Source organism: Pundamilia nyererei, unplaced genomic scaffold (genome assembly GCF_000239375.1).
Source record: "Pundamilia nyererei isolate P.nyererei 1_Seehausen unplaced genomic scaffold, PunNye1.0 scaffold00023, whole genome shotgun sequence".
In the NCBI taxonomy this organism is placed as follows: domain Eukaryota; kingdom Metazoa; phylum Chordata; class Actinopteri; order Cichliformes; family Cichlidae; genus Pundamilia; species Pundamilia nyererei.
The window spans coordinates 1,209,404-1,235,499 of record NW_005187424.1 but is presented as its reverse complement, the minus strand read 5'-3'; the positions used below and the strand labels follow the sequence as shown (position 1 = coordinate 1,235,499).

Here is a 26,096-nt window from a genome sequence, read left to right as displayed (position 1 = left end):
AGAGGCCAGCCTGTGAAGAAAGGAGAGCAAATCTTACTCCACTGTCGGGGAGAAAAATATCAAAACATCTAAGAGCGCTACCCCAAAAATCTGCTGCTAAAAGCAATCGCTCGTCCGCTGTTGGGTTGTGTACCGACTTGTTTACTTCAGTCCACATCGTAACTAACTCAATTTAACTCAAAACAAACCGGACAGCAAAACCTGCATCCGTGATGTATTAGTGTTACGTGCGCAAATGTGAACAAATTTCCCTGCATGCATTCGTCTCCGGTCTGCTTTAATCTCCTCCCATCTGCTAGTGGACCTCCTCTCCCTGTTCGGAGGCCTGCCGCGCCCCCGCCTGATCTGCCAAGTCTGACCTCACTGTGTATATGTGTACGTGTAGGTGACTGTGTGAGCGAGAGTGTGTGTGGGTTACTTGATGAGCCCGATTCCTTATGAAGTGGTGTCATTAAAGCCGAGAGAAGAAGCAAACGGGTGATTGCAGTGATTTGGCAAAGGTTGCAAAGACTCTGCCGTCCAATCAGAGCCTTTGCCTGGCCTCCTCCAGCTCCACTGCAATCACAGAGCAGCAAGTCCGCGGAGAGCAGGCACACACTTATGCTCACACAAATCGACACATCAGTTTATCAGCCGCAGGTACGGGCTTGGCATTGCTATTATCAGCTTAAACTGTGGAAGACAGACTATACAACCAGAAGATCTCACGTCAGGTGTTCATAGAGATCTCCTAATAGGGAATATGTTTGGTCATACCTATTAAAAATGTAATGTAATGATAAACAGGTTAATGCAGAATGTTCTTAGGTGAAAGGAAGTGAGATGATGAGGTCTAAATGAGGCAAACCCTAAAAAAGTCAGTTTTCTTATTTGAGTTTGTGTCACTGAAAGTGTTTGCCTTGCAAGCCTTGTTAAGCTAGTGTGTAAGCATGCATGAGCTTCCACAAAGACCTAATTTATCAAAGTCCACATTTAGAGTATAGTGCAATGAGAACGAATCAAATTTGCACATAAGTCTTGCAAGAAATCGTGCAAAATGATGTTGTGTCCAGATGAAATTTTTTGGAATAATTTAAAGTTAAGTATTGCTAAAGATAATCATTTTTCTCTTTTTTAGTGACAGTGGCACAAAGGATTATGGTATGTATTATACTTTAAATAAATATTGACCCTGAACTGTTGTATATTATCTAGAGTTCCAGTGTTTTCAAAGGGCACTGAGGGAAAAGAACACAGAAGAAGGAGGGGCGTCAAAGAGAGAGAAAAAAGGGAGAATGAAATACAAAGTGTAGAGAATTGAGTACTAAATTGACCTGGGGTCTGTCTGTCCCCAAAGAGGTGGAGTTGCTGTAATGAGAATGGCATACCAGATGCATACGAGGGCCGTCTCTTCCCTCTCCTCATCCCTCTCTCAAAGAAGACAAGTTTGTTTCTCAAGGTGATTGTTGCAGTGATAAGGGAGAGGGTGTTATTAAGGGTGACAGCGAAGGGGCTGAGAGGCAGTGGCTGACTGGATAACCTTGTCCCCATCCCCGCCTCGCTTCCTTCTTCATGAGCATCTCCACCACCGGCCTGCCTGCTCGTCTGAACGCAATCTGCTGGCTGGAATTACCTCCCGGCCCCAGGAAAACTAAACATGATTTCTGACCTTTCCTTTCTGTGTTCAACAGTAACCTTTGCTGATCCGCCCACGCTACAAGACCAATGCAACGAGCAAAGGACGAAAAGGAGGGGATTTTTTTATTTATTTATTTTTTTTAAGGAGCGCAAGGATGAATGTGTGTTTAGCTGAATTTATGTATGCATGAATATTTATGGGCAAGTACAAAGTGTAGACGAAATACCTGAAGCATGAAACAGTTGTACAATCAAAAAAACACTGCAGTAAAAACTACTAAGGTGTTTCAGTGTTCACGTTCTCTTTTTTTTAAGTTTGCGATGTGTTATACTGCAAAAGTCTTCCTGGTATTTTGTCCACTGTCTGTACGCTGATGCTGCTTCTGCGTATGCTGACCGAGTATCACAGAAGCTGCCACTATAGTGTGTTTGCCTCGGAAAAAAAAAAGAGCACAAGCTAGTGTGTTTGCAGAAATACTGTATCTTTCAACTGGCTAAATTCATTACATCATCACTCTGAGCTCTTGTTGTTCTTTGCCTTGTCAGCAAGTTTTGCATTGGTATTATCATTAGTAGTTTGTAAGATAAGGCTAATTGATCTCCACCTACCCAGTGTATTAGTGAATTGTTGTGCTACTCCTTCCACTGACTCTGCATAACTCCTACAGCCTCAGCACAATCTGACCCACAGGAGCAAAGCACATCCCTATAGAAATTATTTCATCATCTCTCTCTCTCTCTGTGTTGCTCTCCTGCCTTCTCTCTCCTTGTCTGTCATTCGTAAACCCAATTCACCCCACCCCTCCCCTTCAAAACAGCCCAGTTCGTGCTGATGTGAGGGTAAATGTAAGAGCTTACGGGCAGAGTGACCTGAACATCCCAGGCAGACTCGGTGGAGTTAGCTGACTGAACTCTTGGTGAGCAAAGGCCTGTGTATCAGTATTGTTTGTGTAAGAGCACCAGAGGGGATTTGGACAAGGAGTTTGAGCTCTGAATGTGTGACCCAGAGCTGGCTTTACTATTGGATTAGCTCACCCTGATCCCCACAACCTCTGAACATACTCCCTAGTATTTCAAGATCTCTCCATTTATGCCCAGCCAAGCACATTGTGACCAGTAATCTATAGTTTTCGTCTCTCCAAAGGGAGAAGATATACTGTTCAGCTTTTTTGCTTTGCCCCTATCGTTCCTCCCTCCATCTCACTGGTTTAGCCATACTTTTCTCTATTTTGCACTCGGTCTGTGTGCGTGCGTATGTGTTTGTGTGTCTCTCCCACTTTCTATATCTCAGAACAAATTCCTATTGTCCACCTCTCTATTTTTGCGGTTTCTTTTTTTTTTTTCCAACCGATTGCTCTTGCTCTAACTACCTCTTTCTCCTTCATTCCTCCTCGCTTTTCTAAAGGGGATCAGTAGAGCTTAGAGGCCTTCCTGTTGGTTCATTACTAAGCTCCTCTGACACAGAGAACTTGTCTCTCTAGTAAAAAGGGAGAAGAAGAAGAGCACAGACCACTGTGTTGTTTTTTATACCACATAAAAAAAACCTGAGCACAGAACAGCAACGTTGCATGTACCCTGCAGTCTCAATCTAGACTTCTAATCTTTCTCCGCACTCCCTTATCTTCACTTTCCATTTTACTTATTTCCTCTTGTTCTGGTTCTATCCTCCTCTCTCTTCTTGTTCCGTCACATCTCAGTGACCTGCAGCAAACCTTTTCATTGTCCTTCAGTTTGAGTAAACATAAAAACGAAATGCAATGCTGCTGCTGGGCCCACAATATAAAACACAGCTCATGAAAGGAAAACAGACCCGTGCCACTCAGCATATGTGCACACCGTATGAGTCTACGTGTAAATATGTAACCTATAGTGGGCATGTCTCTTTGTGTGCGTATGTGTTCCTATTATCATCCAAATCCGACTTCCCACTGAGTGTGTGGTCGCGTGAGAGAGAAAGTGTGTATGTGCGTTAGAGCTGCATGGGTATGTATGAATTCGCCTGTTTGTCCTCTCTGTGTGGGTGTGCGTGTGGGCGGCAGGCCTGCCTTGAAAATGCCAGAGCCTGTTTCTAATCCAGGCCTCCTCAGTGGGCTGTAGCTCTAGCTGTGCCAGGCAGGCCTGCTGCAACACCAACAGAGCCCCAGCTGACAGCTCGCCTGCTCCTCTTTCTGCTTTCTGGACAATATTTGAGCTTAAAACTTTAAGAGTAGGTTAAGCTGGAAAATACAAAGAGCCACAGAGGAATACAAAAATGCAGCACTTGCACAGAAATATCATTTAGCCCGTGAGCAGAATGGATCTTTAAAAAAAGCCTGATACAAAAGACAAAATCAAATGAAATGACAGTCTACAAAGGAAGGAAACACTAAGGGGCAGGCGGTAATGATGGAACGCTAAAAGACGAGCTGCTGGTAAAAGGTTTAGGATGAAATCAAAGTGGTTAAAGCTGATTTATCTTGCCTAAGAACGCCAAACTCTCTAAGGAGGGACTGAACAGCCTTTCAAAAATGAAATATCAGCAGCAGACAGTGCCAGTCATCAGTGCCATGTGTGATGGAAAATCAATCTATTTCATATCAGAGACCTGCGAGGAGAAAATGAGAGAGACAGGTCCCTGCTGCCTCCTTGCTGTGCCTCTTTAAACGTCTCCCCAACAGAAACATCCCAGAACGATCTGCGTCATCGGTGACGGAGACGTTCACAGCGCTGGTGGCTCAATGTGTAACGGCTGCTGTTCTGCTAGATTAGGTAGGTGATTGGCCATTAATATTCATTTCACAGTGTGTCTTTGTTAGGCGGCAGCAGGGGCTGACAGTGTTTGGATGGATTTACTCTACCATATATATTTCCTTTAGTTCTATAGTGCAGTGCAGTTTCCTGATATGGATTCTGTCAAGCTACCTATTGGCCGAGTCTTCTCCAATTCTCATAAATTTGCTGTAAATATCAAACAAAAGTGAACGCTCCATAAAAAGGTAAAAAGGGAAATGCTCAGTTTTGCTCAGGTATCCAAGAGTCATCAAATATTTAGTGGAATAAGGAGAATATGTTCTACCTTATTCCTGTGTGAGGTCATTTCAGTTTTTACTGCAATAATAATCAGGGATAGTGCGCTGTGCTCACCTGGGCCTGTCTGGGCTTAATAACAGCAGAGAGTTGCTCCCACTGAAGCGGAGGTCCAGCAGGCATAAAACCACAGTAACAGGTCTTTCCCTCATGGATGGAAACCTAGTGCAGGTGATCTGAACTGTCCTCCTCATAATGAGATTAAGGGACTAATTAGGATGACTGTGTGTTTTAGTGTGACTGTGTGCACTGAGGAATATATGCCCCCTATCGGACTAGCGGCGTGGCCCCTGAGAGAGCAGGCCACGCTGAGTCTGTCCCTCGTGTCCCTCCCTCCACTGCACTAAGAGCCTAATTAATATTTTTGCATCCGCTCTGCAGTACACTGGGTTGATTTATACTCTAGAAGTTACTGATCTGGACGGTGAAGGCAGGCAGATAAGCACAAAAAACAAATAATAATAATACTGAAGGTAGTTAAATTTAGCAGTGATTACTGAGAAAATCAGAATTACAGCGAATAAGATGCTAAAGCTTGTGAAAGTAGGGCATAACACAGGCTATTAGCTAACATAAATGATCTTTGCCAATAATTACAAAGGAAAGAATTCAGGACAGCATACTAGAAGAAGAAGAGCAGATTTTAAAATGACAGTCAGATCGTTCCCCTCCCCACAAACTACGTCTCCCTGCTTTCACTTCTGTCTTAACCTGTTAAAGTCACGCTTGTGTTTGATTGCCCCTGTGGTGGCACTCTGACCTGTTCATTTAAGATGATGTGCGACTCTCAGGTCTGTTCCAGCACTCATTTGTTCCTCAGCGGGGTCCCCACGGCCAGCCACTAAGAAGACCCCATACTGACCAAAGTGCCCTGGGAGCTCTAAACCCAGCTACTCACAACCAAGTAAAGAGACAGCTGAGTGTCATTGTTAATGTGGACACACAGCACCACAATGGCAAAATCAATGGAGCTATAGGGGACATCAATCTTGACAGCACAAGACCCTTGTGCTTGTCTCACCACTCCTGTAAATGTTTTAGAGAAAGAGGGAGGATGGCATAGAAAGAAAGAAAGAACGAAAGACAGACAGAAAGAAAGAACGAACGAATGAAAGCATGGGGGACTGACAGTGATCTTTATTGGCCTTTCCTCCATTCATCTCAAGGGGTTATGCTGTCCTTTGAAGATTGTGCATGTGACAGGCAGCCAAGTGGCCAGCAATCCTAATTCACCCAAAACAGGCAGGGGTTTTTAGGTAAAGCCTCAGAAGTGCTGCACAGCAGCTGCACACATTTGGCATCATTTTTGCATTTTCTCTGCCTCTGTTTTAACCATCCAAACCTCTCTCTTTGCACCAGGATGACAAATACTGAACAGCATCCCTCCTTTAAATAACAAAAAGGAACTTGCTTTGTTACGTGGTGACACGAGATGAGATGCACACCAAATAATAACAGTGAGGTTTTGTTGTTTCTGCCACTGACTTGAAGGATGCCTCTGCATCCCATTAACATATATGCAGAGAGACAGTGAGTACATAAAAGCCTCCAAATATGGGAGAGATCAAAGAGGACAGAATTAAGGCCAAATAATGAGGATCTTGGCAAGATCCCTGCACATTTATTGATTGTTTGGCAAGCTGAACAAGCTTCTGCTCCATTTTTCCTGTCTATACTATTTAGTCTTGTGATTCAAATGCACAAGATCAAGCAGTGTGGGTTTTAACTGGATCTTTGCAATAGCTACGGTTCCAGTACTGATTCTAATAACTATCTAAATTACAGTGTAATAATAATGTGTTCAGAACAGGAAACAGGGAAAGAGAGATGGGCAGAGCTCACCACATCAGTGAAACATTCTTTAATCAAAAAAAGCATATGCATGAGAGATTAATCCATAAATCCAGTATTTGAATTATTATCAGTAAAAAACAACAAAAAATTACAAATTGCTGCAAACCTAGTGACACGTAGTCAAGTCAAGATTACATCAAACTTCCTGTTTGATGTCACCCAGTCTTTTAAATCTACTCTCACATAATTTGGTTACGTTTTGTTCAAATTGCTCCCATACTGAATAGAAGTGCAACAACAAGAAGGAAAGGGAAGTGGGATAGGACAAAAGAAGAGTGTTATTATTATTGCATTTGGAGCAGTGGAACAGATGAGATCAGAGGGGAAGAAATGAAGAGAATTAGCCTAGATAAGGCAGATGAAAAAAAAGGATGTGAATAAATGATGAAGAAAAGAAGACAACTACCTCCACGGCTCTCGCTGTCAGCTGGTTTCACCTGGATGGGGCGAGTCATCTGGAAGAGAGAAAAGAAAGAGTGTCAGCGAGGTTAGAGGTGGCGACTTGGGCCGGCGTTGCTACAACAGAAGGCCACAAACCAGGGATGTCACGCTCCCATATGAATAGCTACTCTGCAATACTGGTCAAAGTGCCGTGGCTGCGGAGGCAACCTAAACACCATCATACAGCTGAGTCAACTTGATACTGTAGTGTTTCTGGAGCTGGCTACTTAGTGAAAACAAAACAATCTAAGCTCCCATTTACACACACACACACACACACACACACCCAATCCTATTTGGGATTTTTCATGGCGGCTGCATGGAGAAGTTGAAGGGCTGCATATGTGTGTCTAAGTGAGAGAGACCAAGGCAGTCCTAATAAAAGTGAATCCAGCCACAGGAGGAGAGATCAATGCAGGCCTATTGATCCAGGCCCTTGGGCTGTGGAGAGTGTCTGGCTGGGAAGGATTCTCTGGTTAGAAGGCTCACTCTAATCCACTGGACCCTGATAAGAATGGCATTGCCTGGATTAGATGCCTCTGTCATCACAGCCTTTGTGTCACGCTCTCCTCCTTCCCCAATCTTACCTCCTTCTTTTTTCATTATTGTTGTTCAAGCTGAACAGTTTTGCCCGACTTTGGCAGATTTGTTTGGAAGAAGGGTGAAAGATGTAACTATGATTCCCAAAATGTTCGTTACAGCAGCAGCTGTTTTTAAATTGAATATATGAGTCTTACATGCTGGTTATACACCCACCTGTGCATATGATATGTATATGTACGGCAGCAGAGCGTAAAGCTCATAAGATGATTTATCTGCATATGTCAAAATGCCAGCATCACACCCTACTTTGACTGAGGCAACAACTGTGAGAACAAAAAGACTGGATTAAAAAAATGAGACCACAAATAGCCCAAACATGTAACAAGATTACTGGAATATAAAAGCAACCTCTTGAACCATTTGTAGCTGCTTTTTAAGACCACTTGTCATTCTTGGTGTTGCAGTCAAATGACTAAGAAACCGCCATGCGCTGATATTTTTATAGCCAGATATGTATATTTTGAACCATCGTCCTGTCATGTATCTTTTTCCCCCCCGTTCAATTCCAGAACAGGGCTGAAAAGGTCAGATTTAAAGACAGGGCAGTCCAATAAAAGCATGACATGTTCAAGGAGAAACACCATAATGGGATTTTAAAATGTCTTAATAACATGCTGATATATGGGGCAGAGGCCCAGGCCCGATTCATTAAGTGCTAAACGTATCCATTTTCACCTTGAGGAACTGAGTAACCTTCCCTAGCTGAAATTATTCCATAAATTTACCCATCGTAAATAATAACTAGAACTAGCTAAGACTTTGTAGGAAAACAGAGAGGATGTTATCCTTGTGAAGGTTGTGGTTTCAGCTCCTCGTGTCTTGGGTGGCTCCTCTCCCTCTCCCTATCCATCTACAAGTGCTTTCTTTTCCTTGTATAACACGAGCAAAGTAGCACTACGGTATGCTAATGCCAAGCCACGGGGTGCACTGCTCCACAGCGTGTTCAGATAGATTACAGAGTCAACCGCAATACTATCGCACACGTTCAAAGCAACCTCCGAGACAGAAACACCTCTGAAACGGGGAAAGAAACAGCCGCAAGACAAATTCACAGATAACTTAACAACCCTCGGCTCCTTCGCAACAACACAGGAAATCTTTGAATTTGCCTTTGACGTGTCAAACGGACAAAAGACGCTTCGATCCTGCCAGTTGATTTTTGTTCAAATGCATGATGGAGGAGGCCAAATCCACGGCTGTGGCTCTACAATGCTATGATCTCAGCCATCTCTACAGGGTGCCTGTGTGTGGGAGGCAGTTCTCTAAAGCTAGTTACTGTTCAGCCTCCAACATGCCAGCTTAATGGTCTATTTATTTGCCCGAGAGCAATGCATTATGGTCCAGAACAGTCACAGCTGATGGCTCTCAGTTTGTTAAATTTCCCTTGAACACATAAAGAAAATCGTGTAATTCCAGCAGAAATTAAGTGCAAATTGTACACCCGTACTATTAGCCTGCTCACACATGCACAGACAAGGTAACTTAAGTTAAATTTATTAAGTACTGGTGTTGCCAAGGAAACCATTAATTAACTCGGCTACTTTAGGGCATCTTTTCTCACTATGCCCTTTAACAACTGGAGCTCGCAGATTATTGACATGCTAATAAAGAATGAAACAATAACTGATTCTTTTCTCTCTTTTCTATTAATAAATATTTGGGAATGATCAAGTGAGAGCCTCGAATGAAAATACCAGACAAAAAAAAATAGGTGAGATTTTGGAAAACGACAAGAAGAAATGGAGAAAGTCGTAAGAGAAGCACAGCGCCGAAGGGAGAAAGAGAGTGAAGGAAAAAGATGCCTGCAGCTCTTAGATAAGATTGCCTCTCTGCTGAGTGCCATTTCTGCTGCTCTGACTCCACTTTCCTGCCTTTCACTTTCAAACACACTGTGAAAAATCCCCAAAAAGACAAAACAAAGAGGTAAAAAAAAAGCACCTGCATTATACAAACACTGTATATTTACAGCACAAATTAACCACCTGCCTCCCTAGGCTACCCTCTGCTCAAATGTACTGTTTGCATATTTGTGGGACATCAATTATAATTGGCAAAACGATGAAAATGCATTTTGAATGTGAATAAATACTGGGAGAGAAACTCGCTATATCTATATGTCTGATATTGTGGAGCACAAATAATTTGTCTCTTGTATTCATTTTTTTTCTAAATTTGTTCATTATTATTTGCATCACCGGATCTACAAGGGGAACCAACCACATACTGCATTAATCAAGATTTTGATTTATTTAATTGGTTTTGTATCTCCCACAGAATCGTTGTTATACTAATTTCATCATTATGTAAAAATACATTTGCGGTAAAATAAAAGTTTGATGCATGTGCCTTCTGTCCTAAACATGTTTTTTAAACTGTGTGGAAGAAAAGATGGGGACTCTCTTCTTTCTTTACATTACTTATTCTGAATCTTAAAGGTTATTACAAGGAGATTGTGAAAGTAAACTGATCGTGTTTGACTGAAGCCAATAAATAAGCTTCAATCAGTTGCTTCACGATCTTCAAACTAGCTAACATTCTTTGAATTCCACCTCGAGCGAAAAGAGTTTCTGGTTTTCCCAGTAAGCGCCCTGGTCTTTCTCCATTTCCCATTCCACACACTGTGTTGCTCTAAGGGCTTTGACAAATCTATATGCTTTCATTGAACCGCCTCATTTGCCCAGTTAAGCCCGCAGTCAGTTGAATTAAAGCTTTTAACACTAGTATGTTGCTGTTTTATGAGAAGGGTCAGATGGAAACCCCGGGGCTTGCAGAACATAATGTAGTGTGCACTATGCCTGGAATATACACACTCAGCCAGCTGGTTTGTCTCTGTTCATTAGTCTACAAGACTGATGGTCAGCTATCTCTTTACATATACTGTTACAAAGTGATACACATATCCAAGTACCATATCACACTTTTTTAACCTGGTAAAATGGCACCTAACACAGGTGTGGTTTCTGTTTAAGCAATCCCTAACCACCTCTGGGATCGAGCCATTCGAGTGTCTGATTTTATATTTCACCACAAAAGTCAAAGGATGTGTAGTTGAGATTTTGTCAGCCAGGTGTGGTGGATTTCAAGTCTACTGCTGGCACTATCTGTGACAGGAGGAAGTTCATAACTAGAGTTTAGCAGGATTGAGCAGTACAAAGTCCCATTCTTTAAATGGTGAAACCCCAGAGACGGCCAGTGGAGAGACAATAACGCAAGACCTGGTGCGATTCCAAGTGCAAATTTTGAACTTTCATATTTATGAAAAGAGATACACGTAAAGATGAACAGTAAACAGAAATAAAACTGCAGTAAATCCCGTCTTGTTTTTTAAAAAGCCAATTCCTCAGTAGAAGCAGTCCTTTAGAAACAGTTATCCAACAGCTCTTACTTACAGGGCTGCAATAAAATAACTCTAACAGCCATATAATATGTGTGATGTCTTCTGGCTTTCGTTCCAGTTTAATATAGAGTAATGTTTGTTCTGGGATCATTAATACGCATTAGTGGGCCATCAGAGCTCATAGTGCTGCACTGCTCAGTAACAGGAGCATAAACAGCCCCCTTCCGACTGGGCCGTCTCAGCTGATATAATTAATATTTCCAATTATTGATCTGAGGGAGTGCTGAGTGGTGACTGTCCGGGGGCCCCGGCTCTAGCTAATAAATCTGTACTGTATACAGTAGGAAGGAGAGCGTAGAGAGGAAGAGAGCATGACAGCAGAGAGCCTTTGTGTAATGTTTTACACTTTAAAAGTGCTTCGTTGCAATCACAATAGTAATAAATTATGTGCATTTTTGTTTTGGTTAAGTTTTGTTTTTATGCTGTAGCATTCTTGGGGGAAGCACTTTGTCATGTTTATCTTGAAAGGTGTAATACAAATTCGATTTTACTTATTAAAAAAGTGAAAGCCCTGCTTCTTGTCACCAACCATTAGCACAAGTTCTTGATATATTCCCATTACCGTGGGCCTATAACACAATGTATGTGATTTCAAATACATTAGATGTTGGATGTTAGCAAGTATGGACCCAAATATAAAGTTCATGAGTGTAGCAAACAAAATGAATATTTGAATGAAAGATAAGAATCACTTATTAAGTCCAGGAACAAAACAATACAAAGACACCAGAGATAGCCACAGAAAGAACACAAGGGCAAAATGCCAGACCGCCAGCTGACAGAGACAACACTACCTACATACAAAAATGTGATTGGGTGCAGGCGAAAACAGCCAAACGCAGGGGAAACTCATTACCAAAATAAAACAGGAAATGAACTCAGTCATCAAGCATAGCAATCCGGTCGTTAAGTGATGACGCGACGAATCCTACTTCCTGGCCTAAAGTAGTCTGCGTTTAATATGGCTTTTGTGTTGTTAATATGTTTAATGTTTTGTATTTTCTTCTATTTAATCTCAAAAAGCTCCTAAAAACAGTCAGTGATCACTGTTGACCTCCCTCGGCTTTTATTACCGCTAATCATTTATTTAAGCTCAGTTTTTAAAACCTTAGGATGTAACTACAGCCCAGCCCATGCAGCAGTATATGAATGACTAACCTCGTATTGTGGATGGATTATCTCAGTTGTTCTCCTGGCTGAAGTTTGGTCCTTTTACAGCATTCTGCCATGCGATTACATTTGTTCCTGACCACCGAGAACACTTACGTTAACTTTTATCGAGTGGAAAAAAAGTTTGCTTGTTTATATTATGCTAACATAGCTGTGTCGCTAGCGGTCACGTAGCACATCATTATATACCAGCTAGCCAAACTTCAGTAACCCTACAAACGTCACTGCTGTTTGGCTTTCTGTCTTCATTTATGTTGGAAGTGATAACAGAGCTGTATGTTTTAATTTGTTTCCAAAACCCCGCAGTCAGGACATGCTATATTGTATTTAGATAGAAGCTAGCAAGCTAACTTCCTGCTAACTTCTAACTCCGTTAAATCTCATAAATTCTGTTTTCATGGATGCCTGGATGTTAAACTCAATTGTTACACCTGGTAGAGCAGAACGCTGATCATTTTATTAAAGATGAAAGACTTTAGACAGTTTTTCAACTCTCAGTAATGCCATAGTGATCGTTTGATATATGGATCTGCAGCGGAGTTTAGGCCCAGACACAGCTAGTGACGTCAGACTTAACGACCGGATTAAATAAAAACAGTTAAATAAACAGAATTTCATGCATGGGTTTATATTCATGTGCATTTAACTAATAACTACACTTTTGAATAAATGAGGTGTTGCTACCTACACTATACTCATCCTGTAGCCTATTGCTCGTGCGTGAATGCTCACATGTGTTTGAATGCATGAGGGAGAATGTTTGTGCAAATGATTTATAATTTAGCCATATGTGGAAATGTGCTGGCAGCAGCAGTGTGGTGGTCCTGATAAGAAGCATCAGTCAGTGCTGAGAAGATGGCAGCCACTATAAGCTTTGGGATTCCTATCAGAAGCAAAAGGATTTTAAGCTCGAGGCACTGACATGGACTGACAGACACCTGCAGACCTCAGCTAGTCGGTATCAGATTTGTAAGCAAGAAAAGTTCTACTCCATAAATCTACATTCACTTTGAATAGAAATAAGACACAGGCTTTATTATGATTTTCTTGCAGGATTTCATATGTGGAGGTGCACTCAAAGATAAACATGTATACTGCTGCTCAGAGTGCAATTTGTTTTTACTCTGTACTTATGCTGTATGATTAAGTGTTACTTTTTTACAAAGGCTGAACAACTTATATTGGAACTAAATTGTTAATATCCATCTGTTACACTGAATGCTTCTTCTTGTAATACACCAATTAGCAATGAAGCCACAGCTAACTCACGAACATGTGCAATCTGTAGTACCATAACCACTAGCACCACTACAACATCTCTGATTAAGACCATTAGACCTTCTGTTGTCTGATGCCATCCAAGTTCCTGTTTATTTCTTCCCCCAAAACACTAACTGCCTCCCAGAAACAGCCTGAAGTCCATCTACCGAATGCTTTCCAAAAGACTTTCCAACCCTCTCTATTATCATAGCTTTAGTAGCTGAAGTGGTTGGCCAGCTGTCTGCCTGCTACAGCCCTCATTACACAGACAACAGAACTCGGCTCTCATCAAGATTTCATGAAGGTGAATGTCACACATCAGAACTACCTCATTTGTGGCGCCCCATGACTCAGCAGACACGCATGGCGTGGATGTGTTGGTTCTGATCAGACTCTTTATTACTTCTGTAAAGAGTCTAATTAGCCCAAAATACCATATAAAAATCTCACCATCCACCTCTGAGTTTCCTTATTACTATTCAAACCCTCTGCACAAGCATGCTCGCTTTAGTTGATTATGGCTTCCTGCCTTGTGGAGTATAAGCTCTCTAACAGTATTTGTATGAGAGACTCTGAGTCCTACAAGACTTGTGCACTGGACTTGGGTATGTGGGTGATAGAAACAGTGTGCAATCATGAGGGGGAGTAGATAGGGGGATTGAGCTAATGCCTAAATCCTGTCCTACTGAGCCTGTAGCGGGGCGTCCAAGAGATAAAGAGAAACAGAAGGGGAGAAAAGTAAGAGACCCAGGGAGATGGAAAGACAGGGGGAGGAAAAGGATCTTAGAGAAGTGACAGAAAAGCAAAAACGAATGAAAAGATGAGTGAGAAGATGGAGAGATTGCGAGAGAAGAGTGGGGCGGGAGGGTGTTTAAAAACAGAAAAGAGAAACATTTTTTTCATGTCCCACCCCGCCTTCTCCTACACGTCCTGACTTATGAGCCACACTTTGGTTATCAGGGGAAGGGCATCAGTCCCAGACATCTTTGGCATGGCTGCTTTTCTAGCCCAGAGAGCTATTGACATGGTGTGTTACTGTAATGCGTGAAGCAGTGGGAGACTCATTGTAAATCTGTGTCAACAAATGCTGGAGCAGCAGCAAGCTCAATCTCTCCCTCTCTCGCTCGCTCGCTCTCTCTCTCTGCCTTGCTTTGCCTCTCTCTTGCATTTACCAACCTATCTAATGAATCTTATCTGCACAGCACACTGGAGGCTTAAGCTTTTGGTGGGCTCACATCTCTCCCACACACACAGACAGAATCCCTCTCTTTTTTATTCTGCTCGCTGTTTCATGTGGTTTACTCTCTTCAGTTCATTTTGAGGAACTGTCCTTAGAAAGATAAGATCGCGACGACAGACCCAACCCGGTGGCTTCAGAAGGGCGACATCATGCCAATCCCAGCATGCGCCACAGAAAGGGTCCGGAGTGAGAGGAAGTAGTGGAATGATGGAGGATATGTGCCGTGACAGAATTACAGATCTGGACTTGTGTGAGGCTTTAATGCTTAAAGGTGCCCTTATGCACCGATGCCATGTTTCCTATCTGGCCACAGCTTTGATATTTGCTTTGAAGATTACATCTTTCCTGACCATCAGTGAGTTACAGCTAAGGTAGTGATGTAGATAATCACATCCTGGATGCTCACATGGAAGCACACTACTACACATGCACTTCAATTTAGATCATATGGTGTTACATCCAGCAGAATTTTCATTAATAACAATAAAAAACAAAATAACTGTCTTGTTCATTCTTTCATTTAATTAGGTGTTATTGATTATTATGTTATTGATTTATTGATATGGAGAGACAGCAAAAACTACTTGAAGCAGCCCCGGTCATGTGTTGGATTTGCTGCCTTTACTTCTCCCTCAACCCTGTCCCTGCTTTCATAGCGTTTGGCATGTCTGTGCTATGTTTCAGGCAATGAAACAGACACTGAATATCTGCTCTTGAAGCCATGACTTTATTCTGAAAACATTTAGGTTTGTTAATGGAAGCCTAAATGTACCAAATATGTTATGGCATCTGTGTTCTGCAAATCTCGCAAATGCACCTATCCATCCAATTGCACGCACACACATGCACACATATGCACAGACACATCCTGAGCTGCATGTTTCCTGCATGTTTCCTTTACCCTCTGTGTTGAGCCCAGAATGCTCCTGCTGCTGTCACAGCAACTCCAGGATTGTGACAGATTACGGCCTGCTGCTCTGACCAATAGGTGCCAAAAAGTGTTGTCTGCCCACTGACTCATAATTCTTGGCATACCTATGCCGAGTTGACGTTTCTTTAATGGTCCCAAGACCTCCAGTAGGAATCTTGTCCTGAGCACTATGATTGCCTATTAGAAATTCACCAGCACCTGCATTTTTCCTCCACTCCCTATGCTACCCTTCACAGAAAAAGAGGGGAACAGCAGAAGGTGAAGCCAGAGGAGGATAGAGATAGATGGAAGGAGGGATTTAGACAGGGACAGCGCCAAGCATGTTGGCTTTGCTTTGGAGAAAGGTGTGAGAGGAGCCAGAAACAGTGAGACAGGCTAAAAAATAGAACCTGGAAATGAAACAGACCAATGAACGAACCTAATCTACAAATGAAGAGAGCTTAATAAGACTTTCTTTAACTGATTTTGTTTTCAGAAGAATCTTAGTACATCCTCCTTTAACTTTCACTGCACACATTCTTTCAGTATAAATGCCCTCCTGCCTGAATCCTGAGGGTTTCTCTGATGAACCATAGTAAGTCTCCTCTGGTCTTCTCTCAGTATGACACAATGGTTGTTAACGATAGAATGATCAACCATTTGCAGCTGAATAGGATTCTTATCAAGTTGGTAAAATCTCAACTGGGCACAGTTGCTTGGTACATGTGTATGTTTTTGTGTTAGTCCATCAAAGGCCGGATTGTGACAAGGAGCCAGAACTCGCAGGATCGACATAGATCCAGCCTGCTCTGTCCATCTGCTCCAAGCTTCATTCCCAGCATATCAATACCCCGTGTTTCACACACACGCATGCACACACACAGCACTCTGTCACCTGCGACTTCTCCTGGTCCCATCACTCTCCCACCACTCCAGCCCTTGGCTGCAAAGCCTGCTTATGTTTCATCCTGACACTAAGAGAAAATCCTTGCTTGTCTATAAGCGCATTCAGCACCACACAAAGGGAACGGGCCTGTCTTCTAGCCTCTCTCGCCTCCTCCTCCTTTCCCTCCTCCCCTCAAGTCTGAGGCTACAACACGGTGAAATTGTTTGCTAAATAAACACAAAGACCCCTCTCACTGTGTCAGCTTCAACCTTGAACTGCACAGAACCCGGGGGCCAGACAAGCAGCACACTGGCCTGACCTCTCGCCATTTCTCCAAATCTGCAGCAAACACACTCTGACGAAGTGAGAACAAGAAGCACTGGAGCGGAAAACACATTGGAAGTGTCTTTGCCAACTCCCACTCCTCACTGCCTCCTAAGGCCTTGTGTGGCTTATTTCAATGGTAAGGTTTGAAGTGGGTGAGTAAATGGAGTTTGGGGCAGTGTTCAGCATGTGCGCCTGCGTCTAAATTCTGTCAAAATTTTGGACGCTGCGGGAATAAAAGAAATTTTGTCATTTTCTGTACACAGTTTAGAAAGAGGCATAGATTCAGGTTTAAAGACAAGGAGGTGCTGCAGGGAAAAGTTGCACTGCAGAGTGAGCTGTGGCTTGGAACCAAGGATGAGGGATTTGTGTTTTCCAACACATAGACGAATATGTTCTTTGAGGCTATGGGTAGTTATCACAACAGCTAAAGAACTAAATTACAAAAAAGTGTCGAGGGCTCCAAGTGTTTTTTGTCCAGACTGGCCCAGTGCATTACATTCATTCTTTGGGTATTGCTTTTGTTCTTTCGTTTCCTTAAACTGCACTGAAACCCAGTGAAAGACCTATGAAACAAAGCACACGTCTGTGTATTGCACATTATTTCAGAATATCATTAACCCCAATCTCCAATGCAAACAACTGTGAAGGATTTGCCCCAGAATCACAAGAACTGTAAATTCTGCCAAAGATTCGAGCTAAACTGACACAGATATTTAGGGTTTTCTTTCTAGCCACGAGTACACCTTCCAAACAGCTAGATGCTGCCTGAGGTGTGACACCTAGACAATTCCTCCTTTGGTGGAGAGTCACCAAAAATCTCCCTTTCTTTTCTCCTTCCCCTGGTCTGCCCCTCTACTCTGTGCTGCCCTGTGTGGGGGAGTCTTCCCTGCAGGTTCGCTGCTGTGTCCCTGTCCCTAGTTCTCTGGGGTGGGTGCAACTTAATCTTCCAGGGTTGGTGCGGGTGCTAGGGGTAGGAATTGCTGTGTGAATGGTTGTCCTGTGCCACTGGGGGTATGCATCTAGGTTGTGCTGGCTGGTGTCCTTTTTGGATAATGCTAAAAATAATGCAGAGTGTCTAACTGGCCATTAAATGACCAGGGTAAATAAGAAAACAAAAATAAGAAAACAGAAAAGAAAAGCATATGTTAGCTTTGATAATATTTCATGGTAGAGACAGTTCTCTTTCACATCTACAGAGGTGTGAGGGAATTAAGCTTCAGCAAGAGATTCAGTTGTCCAGTTACGATGCCTTACCTTGAGCATCGAAATGCTACGCATCTTCCCCCCTGCCATCCCCACCGCTAACCTCATAACGTATCCTCCTCCATTTTTACAGCAGCATCTACAGACCATGACTTCACTTGCTTCTCATGCCTCCCTCTGCCCAGGGATTTTTGTATGCGTGCATGTATTCATGAGCAGGTATTAAATTTGAATATGTTTTTTTTTACAGTCAACAGTCACTGATATACAGCTCTTGCAGGCCAAGAGGAGGGAGAGGTGCGGAGAGAGAGGGCAAGGGAGAAAGGGAGACATTCAGTGCACTCTGCATGAACTTGAGAAAAAGAACAGAAGCCTCCTACGCTTTTCTTCCTTGTTGGTTTAATGTTCATCAATTACTATATTGTTCACTGGTGTTGTGTTTATCTGCACGCATCTGTCTAAAAAAAATTAGACACTTAAATATTTACCACTGTTCAGTATCTAATGCTTAAATCATAAAAAAAACAACTTTAGATTTGAGCCGCATTCTCTTTTCTTCTCTCACCTTCCTGCTCTTGTAACATGGATGATGTGTCGAGCCATTAGGTCAGCATTGTTTTTCTCACTTCTTTCTTTTTTAATGGCAGTCCTGTGAGCACTACGACTAGTTCACATGCCGCTTTGCATTTGTTCTTGAGTGTTAATACCAAGGGACAATGTCACTCAGAGAGCGATCCAAAAGCACTTAAGGATGTAACCTACATACACTCAAGCATGGACAGAAAAATGAATGCAAAGATACTCACAAGTGAACCTAAAGCACAGGCACACACACGTCGGGTATTCATATCTTGTGGGGACATCCAATTGACATAATGCTTTCCCTAGCCACTTACCCTAACCATAAACATAAAAATGAATGCCTAACCCTTACCCTAAACCTAACCATAACCCAATTGTAACCCAGACAGAAAAAACACATTTTGAGTCTCAAAAATGACTTCAAACTTGTGGGGATTTTGGTCCCCATAAGTACAGTAAATGTCCAATTTCTGGTCCCACAAAGATATGAAAACACGCTCTCTCACACACACACACAAACACATCAAGACGAGGGTTGGAGCGTGGGCTCGTAACTCATGGCAGTGGTGGAGTTGGGTGGGGCGGAGGTCCACAGAGGCGACACTTTATTTGCTCTCATAGCACCCACAGTCCTCAGCCAATATGGTTTACAGTGCGTATTCCAAAGTAACGAGGACAGAGAAAAAAAGAAAGCAATAGGAGAGAGGAGAGTGCACAGAAAATGGAAAGGGCCAAAGAAGTGATTTTACCTCATAGTTCATCTTCATCTGGGCGCCCCATCCCAACCCCCAGTTCATGAAATAAGTCCTGCTGAAAATCAATGGCAGTCCGAGGCGTGTAAAGGTCAGCCATTCAGCAGCACTGGCCTTGGTGGACCAGTCAAGCCCAGGCTTGTACTGTGAAGCTCAGCTAAGTAGAATTAATGGGGGGATCGATTATTCTGCGCACAACTTAAATTGAACTAAGCAGAGAATCATTTTAAGGCAGGAACTGTACCATGACGTAGAATGAGATGCATTTGCCACATAGCCGACCCCAGAACTCTTTTTGCAAGCACAAAGTAAACGGGTGGAATAAAAAAAGATTTTTAAATAAAGGAGTCTCTTTCCACTTCTGTTCCCTTCGTTTTGAGTCTCTCTTGATAATACCCTAGCACCACCTGGGACCCGACTCATAGATTTGATACATAGAAACACTTTCCTCTTTTCTCTTTCTTGTTCTTCTTCCCCCCTCCCTCCCTTTTCCACTTTTTATTTTATTTTATTTTTTTATTTCATGTCACCTTTGGCACCTCATTCTTCTTGTATTTTTCCCTTGTTTAAAACAAAATCAATATGGAACCGGAGGAGACAAATCAACGTATGGTGGCACCGCAGGGGGAGGCCGGGCAGGCTCCCACCTCTCCGGTCACATGTTCTGTGCTCACTTGCTTGTTCCATGGTACGGGGGGGAGGGGAGGCATAAGTGAAAGAAGGAAGGGTGGATGAGTGGAAGTAAAGACGTAAGATTTGACTTATGGAAGGATAAAATGATAAGAGACCAAAGGGCTGGAGAGGGATGAAAGGAAACTGGTGAGGGATGAAACAATGTTCCAATGGGAGGGCATATGGAAGGAGAAATGAATGGAGAGAGAGTGAAATGAAAGAAAGAGAGGAGAGGAGTGGGCGGCAGTGGCGGTGGTGTCGGTGGGGGTGCATATCATGGAAAATTCTGCTCCAGTGACTGGAGTGCAGAATGGGAGCCCTCATCTATAATGTATATCATGGATCCGTGAGAGATTTTCATACATATAAAATGGAGCAGCACCAGGAAGTGTCTCGCTGCCACAGCACACACGAGCATCGCCCGTGGGGGCAATTTCAATATTCTGTTCTGTTTGTACTTTCACACTGTTAATTCACATACACCCCTGTGTTCCTCAGTGTTGCTTCATATTGTGTGAGTCAAAAAGGATTAAAAGACTCTATGACTATATGTAAATACATTTTATTCAAGATTATTCAAACACCTCCTCTCCGGCATATTAAACCTCCATCTACACTTAAAGAGAACATGCTCAATCCTACCACGCTAAAGCAGCGGTTTAGAAAAGTTACGAGCAGAAGTTTATGAACCATCATGACACGGTATGGCGCTTATACGTTGTTCATCAGCTACGTCTCTCCCTCTTGTCTTGCTTTTCTTTTTAAACAGCTTGGACAGTAAACATATCATCATGTGGGAAACTGGAAAAATGAAATAAATAAACATGACAAGTGGCCACTTAGCCACAGCCTCCCTCATTGAAACCTGATGAGGGCCGTGTCTAGGCTAACTTCAACAAACGCTAAGTGACATGCTTAAGTGGGTTCAGGTTGCGCATCCGGGGTAATTCAGTAAAAATACAAATGAGGCTGGCTGGGAAAGCAGATCACTATGCACTCATTCAAAACAGAAGGCTAGAGAGAGCAAAGGAAAGAGAAAAGACTTTCATTTCTTCGTCCGTCCTTCAGAAGGTTTGCTTGGCCTCACATCTACCCCCCCGCCCTGCCGAACACACACATACACTGCCCAGCCATAAACAGCGTTATATAGACCTGGTGATTTCCCTCATTGGGAATCGATAACAAATAACCTCACTTTTCACTGGCCATTATGGTCCGTGTCGACCATACCAAGTGGTCTTTATCTGCACACCGATGTCACGCCTGACCTTGAGCTCTCTGCTCCTCTCTCCCTCCGCTCCCCAGGTAGATTTCAAGCAGAGGGTTCAGTCCTGGGTTTTGGAAAGGTTCAAATTGAGCCCTATGGGAGTGGGGAGCGGAGAGCAGCCATCTCCCATGACAGATCAATGGTAGGTCTTACCACAGGGCAGGGGGCCAGCACCTTGCACAACCTGCTAATAGAATCCCAATGTCATTGCTGACACTACATCGCCAGGGCTGCTGGAGGTTAGCCTGCAGGACAGTAGGACAGCCATGGTTTAAAAAGCCTTCAAGGTCTCCATGTTTTACATTCTTCTGCTACCAGTGTGTGTCTGTGTGTTTGTGTGTGTCTACTAATAAATGCATGAGAACAATGAAAGAACAAAAGTCGGAATATAATGTGTTTACAAGCAGAGTGGTGCATCTTAGTTTTAAAGTACAGATCGTTATGGAGTGTTGCTACACACCTTCCTTTAACTTCCTTAATCTTCCTCCAAACTGTTTGGTTCCTTGCAGTCTTTGTGTCACTTTAAAACTGTACTCATGCTTTTGCATTTTGTAAATTATCTTCTTCTCACTCGCAGTTCAAAGATCGATCCAACTTAAGGTCTTCTTTAACACCATAGACATCCATCCACATCGTACAGTAGCAAAACCATTGATTCGTAGGAGAAACATTTTCATTTATGAATATGTATAAACACCTGTATGCCTACATATTCACACTCGCGCCATGAGTTCAGAGGAAGACTTGGTTACCAGAGCAAGCATGTCTGAGAGGATCTTAAGAGCTTCAGATGAAGAAAGGAATTCAATCTTAAACCCACGCCCACTTTCACTCCATCAATGCTTACACGTCATCTTGAGGACACATTTTTCAGAAACCTACCACTGGCGCTGAAGCTTGATTTTTGTCGTGTGGCTATCCATTATGGATCCTGGCCAAGAGTGTGACTGGCATTACTGTCAGGATTAAATATGAAGATGTTTAAACAGTGTCAACAGTTGAGATTTAGTTCATTTTCTACACTAACTTTAATTACTCATTGGCCCATCAAGGCTCATCCTCTTCCTCTTGTCACTGTGAGTCATGACATTTATATAGCATGTCAGCCCCTGGGGGTCGACTGGAGATCCTCAGAAAACAGCTACTGTACGTTAATTAATTACCATCGACTCCAAGAATCATCTTTTTAAGTGGCCGCATCCATTACGCTTACCATCAATTTTTCAGTGACTTTACTGAGACCCATATGCCGCTACAGAATATTTTACAAGTTGCTAATGTTTACATGGTAAAGGACAAAGGCAGATGGACAGTTAAGATATCTAAACACATCAACGCAGCCACTGAAGTAGTGAATGGCTCAGCCTGGCCAGATACTGAGCTTTTGAGCCTCATACCCATAAAAAGGAAAACAAAATCCTGATTAAACTGCTGTTTGAACTGAGTAGCATAAGTCCCACGCAGGCAGTTTAGAAAACACCATCAGTAACGCCGTCCCTATTTCAGGTCACAAGATCTCCTCATTAATGTATGTTTCCATCTTAAAGTAATTCTTAGTAAGCTATGAGAAAGACTTGAGTTTAATCTGCCGGGATTACTGACAAGAAGCGCTGGGAAGAACCAAAAATGCAGCAAACTTAGAAGACGTGTGCCACATAAGGTCAGCAGATGTTCCCTAACCTATTATAATAGAAAAACATTCACTTAACACAAATTTAGCTTTGTCTGTCAACTCGTTCAGCGAAAGTAAATTGTATTTTTTAATTGGATGCAGCCCTGTAAAATCACCTATCTACACTCGCGTAGCAAGTGAATGAGCTCCACAGTGGAGTGATCTCATGCAGAATAATATCCATCTCAACAAGTGAATCTAGATAGGTATGGTTGGCTGGCTCATTTTAGTCTTCAATGATGTAAACAAATTCGAACATAAACTGAGGCGCACACACACGCATGCATTCGCAAACCAACACACTGACACTTATTTCCGGACCAGGCAAGCAGAGAGGAGTTGCGTGCGCTTCTCCCTGCATTAATTCTGTTAATGATCAGAGAGGGTCAGCCTGCCTGTGATCCCTGTCCTACCATTAAACAAATAAAAACAACACTGATTACCAGGATGTTCACTGGATGCATCAATCTTGGGTAATTAGAGAGTGGTGTTTTGACTCCCTTCCCTTTTCTTTTCCTCCTTTTTTCCCTTTCCCTTGCTTATACCAAAGTCAGGCAGAAGCGGCAGACTCCTTTTAATGAACTAATAAGGTTGCGTGCTTGGTTAGCCAAGAATGAGACAGGAAAGAGACAAATAAGTTGGAGGAGAGGCTGCTTTACCAGTTAAATAATGCCGCTACAAGTACTAGCTTTTCCTGCCTTCCTACAGCAAGGTTCATCACTCTCGTTTTCAGAGTAGAAGAAAATAGCACTGTCCTATGTGTGGAGATAGCCAGAGTGTATGTGTGTGAGTGGGTTGCAGCCCGGGAAAGGACACAGCTGTCACATTAAGATCATCCAGGCCTCTAGCATTAATCTGTCTTGTAAAACCTTGAGACTGTGGTACTTTGAGCGAATGTGTGCATGTGTGTGTGCGTGCCTGCGTGCGTGTTTGAACATTTGCGTCGTTTCATGTGTAAGGAAGGAGCGAGATAGAGATGCTAATAGGGCATATGGTTCAGGATTCAAATCCAGATGCTCACGCAAACTAATGACATACGAATGTAATACGGGAAGAGAAAATGATTGAGCGAGAGAAGCAAAATGTGGGAGGATGAAAGACACACTGAAAACTGGGCTTGAAATAGGAATTGTAATTGAAAATAAAGGAAATAATGAATACCTAAGAGATTTTTGCCAGTAAAAATAATAAAAGTGTGTGACAGATGAACACACAGGATGCTACATCCCGCATAAATTTGTGCTCGATGAGCTGAGTTGTCGCTTATATAGTGTTGTACTGTACTGCGCTATGCTGAGCTCTGTTATTCCTGCACTGTGATGTGCAAACTTTGCTGTTTGTGTGCAATGCTAACCTGACTATGTTGTTTTCTGCGCTATGCTGTTCAATGCTGTGGCATGCTGTGATACGCTGGCTATGTTGTTTCTTTGCTGTGCTGTCCTGGGTGGTGACAGCCTCAGCCACTGACAGGTCCTTTAAATTCACCAGTGCCAATTAGAGTCACTCCAGACCTGGTGGTGGGTACATGCGGGAGAAGAGAGCAGTGAAAAAAGTGACTGGGACGCGATGGTTACAGGCCTGACGGGGCTGATGTAGAGATGGAAATGTGGTAATTTGGAGTAATTCGGCAACTCGCTGGCGCTTGCCTTGCCTGCCCGTCTGTCTGTCCACTGAAATAAATGGGGTCAGCAGCGTGTGATCGGCAACTTTCATTTATATGTAAATGACCCCATCGTTGCAGCAGCAGCAGCTGCTGTGGAAGCTGCTGCTAAGTCTGTACACACAGTCAAATGCTGGACGAGAGTTAGAAAGCGTGCCAGCCTGGCTGACTCCTGTCTCTGCTTCTCTATTCCTCTGTCTCTGTGTTTGCGCCAGATTTTCTCTCTCTTTATTTATCTCATTTTGTTTCTGGTTTTTTTTTGCATACAATAAAGTAACAATAATTAAGACATACCCTCAGAATGCTCCTTAACTGTATTTCTCTCCTGATAAACTTTTTACATTTATTTGGTCATTAAATATTTCAAAGCTCTAACTGTATGCCTTTATATGATCAGGGCTTTTTAAACCCAAGAAGTAGGTTCAATCAAATATATAAGTCATAAAATGGTGTGCTTCATGTAAAAAAACAAAACAAAAACAAATTATAGGGTCACAAAATACACGCCCAATAAATGAACAGCGATTTTATTTCAACATCTCTGTGCTTCTAACGATATTTTAATTATTTGTAAATTCACCTCAGGTCACCCGAGCTTAAAGTCATATGAAACAAAATGAAAAAATAATTTGCAGTTAATTTGAAAAATTTTTTTTCGAAAGCTGCAACAAGCAAATATTTGCAATTTTGTTTCCAATCTGTTATCAAAGACATACGTCTTTACTTGTTTTCAAGTGAACTTTCATTATTATAACTATAATTATTATTTTGTACACTGTAATCATAAAGCAAATACAAGTACAAGCAAGTCATCACCTACTAGCTACACCTTGCACACACCATTCCTGAGATACTGCAATAGTAAGAAATAGTGTAGCAAAAAGCAACACTAAAAACAGTGGTGCAGATCAGATAGTGTATTGTAGGGCCTGGAGGTGTGTTCGCTTCATTACCTAGCTAGCCATTGTGCTGATGCAGAACCGGGGTCCTGTAAATTCCTGCCTGCTTGTGACACCATAGATAATTACACTTCCATAAATAATGGAGTGTGCCTTTCCCACTTCCTATAGAACTCTCCTAATGAGATTAATATACAGGGAGCAGCTGAAAACACTTGATAGGTAAATCTTTTTTTCTTCTTCATTGTAGTTTAAGAAATCCAACCCCCCCAAAAAAAGTTCTGAACAGCTGCTGACTATGTGTTGTCAACTCCAAAACCAATTTCCATGCAATTTTGTCTACTGCAAATTAGATTACATGAAAATACCACAAAGAGGACAACCCATGCTCATTTATAATTCAGATTAAAAGCTCGATTTAAGTAAATATGGTCACCAATAAGGTTACAGTTTAAGCAGCTAAAACACAAGGTTATAGTAGGCCACCTACTACAGTTTCATAATCATTCTTGTCTTAAAAGCTCATTCCCCTTATAGGTTTACCTATTCTTAAAGATAATTGGCTAAATGCTGACAGCGCAGCATCAAGCGTGGGGTTTCTTCAGTGCAGCTACAACG

General features: G+C 42.4%; 1 protein-coding gene across 8 annotated transcripts in view; it reads right to left on the bottom strand.

Moving 5' to 3' along the window:
* Positions 1–26,096, bottom strand: part of celf5a (cugbp, Elav-like family member 5a) — a 187,997-nt gene that overhangs the window by 72,828 nt on the left and 89,073 nt on the right. For all 8 annotated transcript variants that reach the window (XM_013909301.1, XM_013909300.1, XM_013909303.1 and 5 more), the window contains exon 3: positions 6,944–6,992. In XM_013909301.1, coding sequence (XP_013764755.1) covers positions 6,944–6,992 — 49 coding nt within the window. The remainder of the gene's footprint in view (positions 1–6,943; positions 6,993–26,096) is intronic.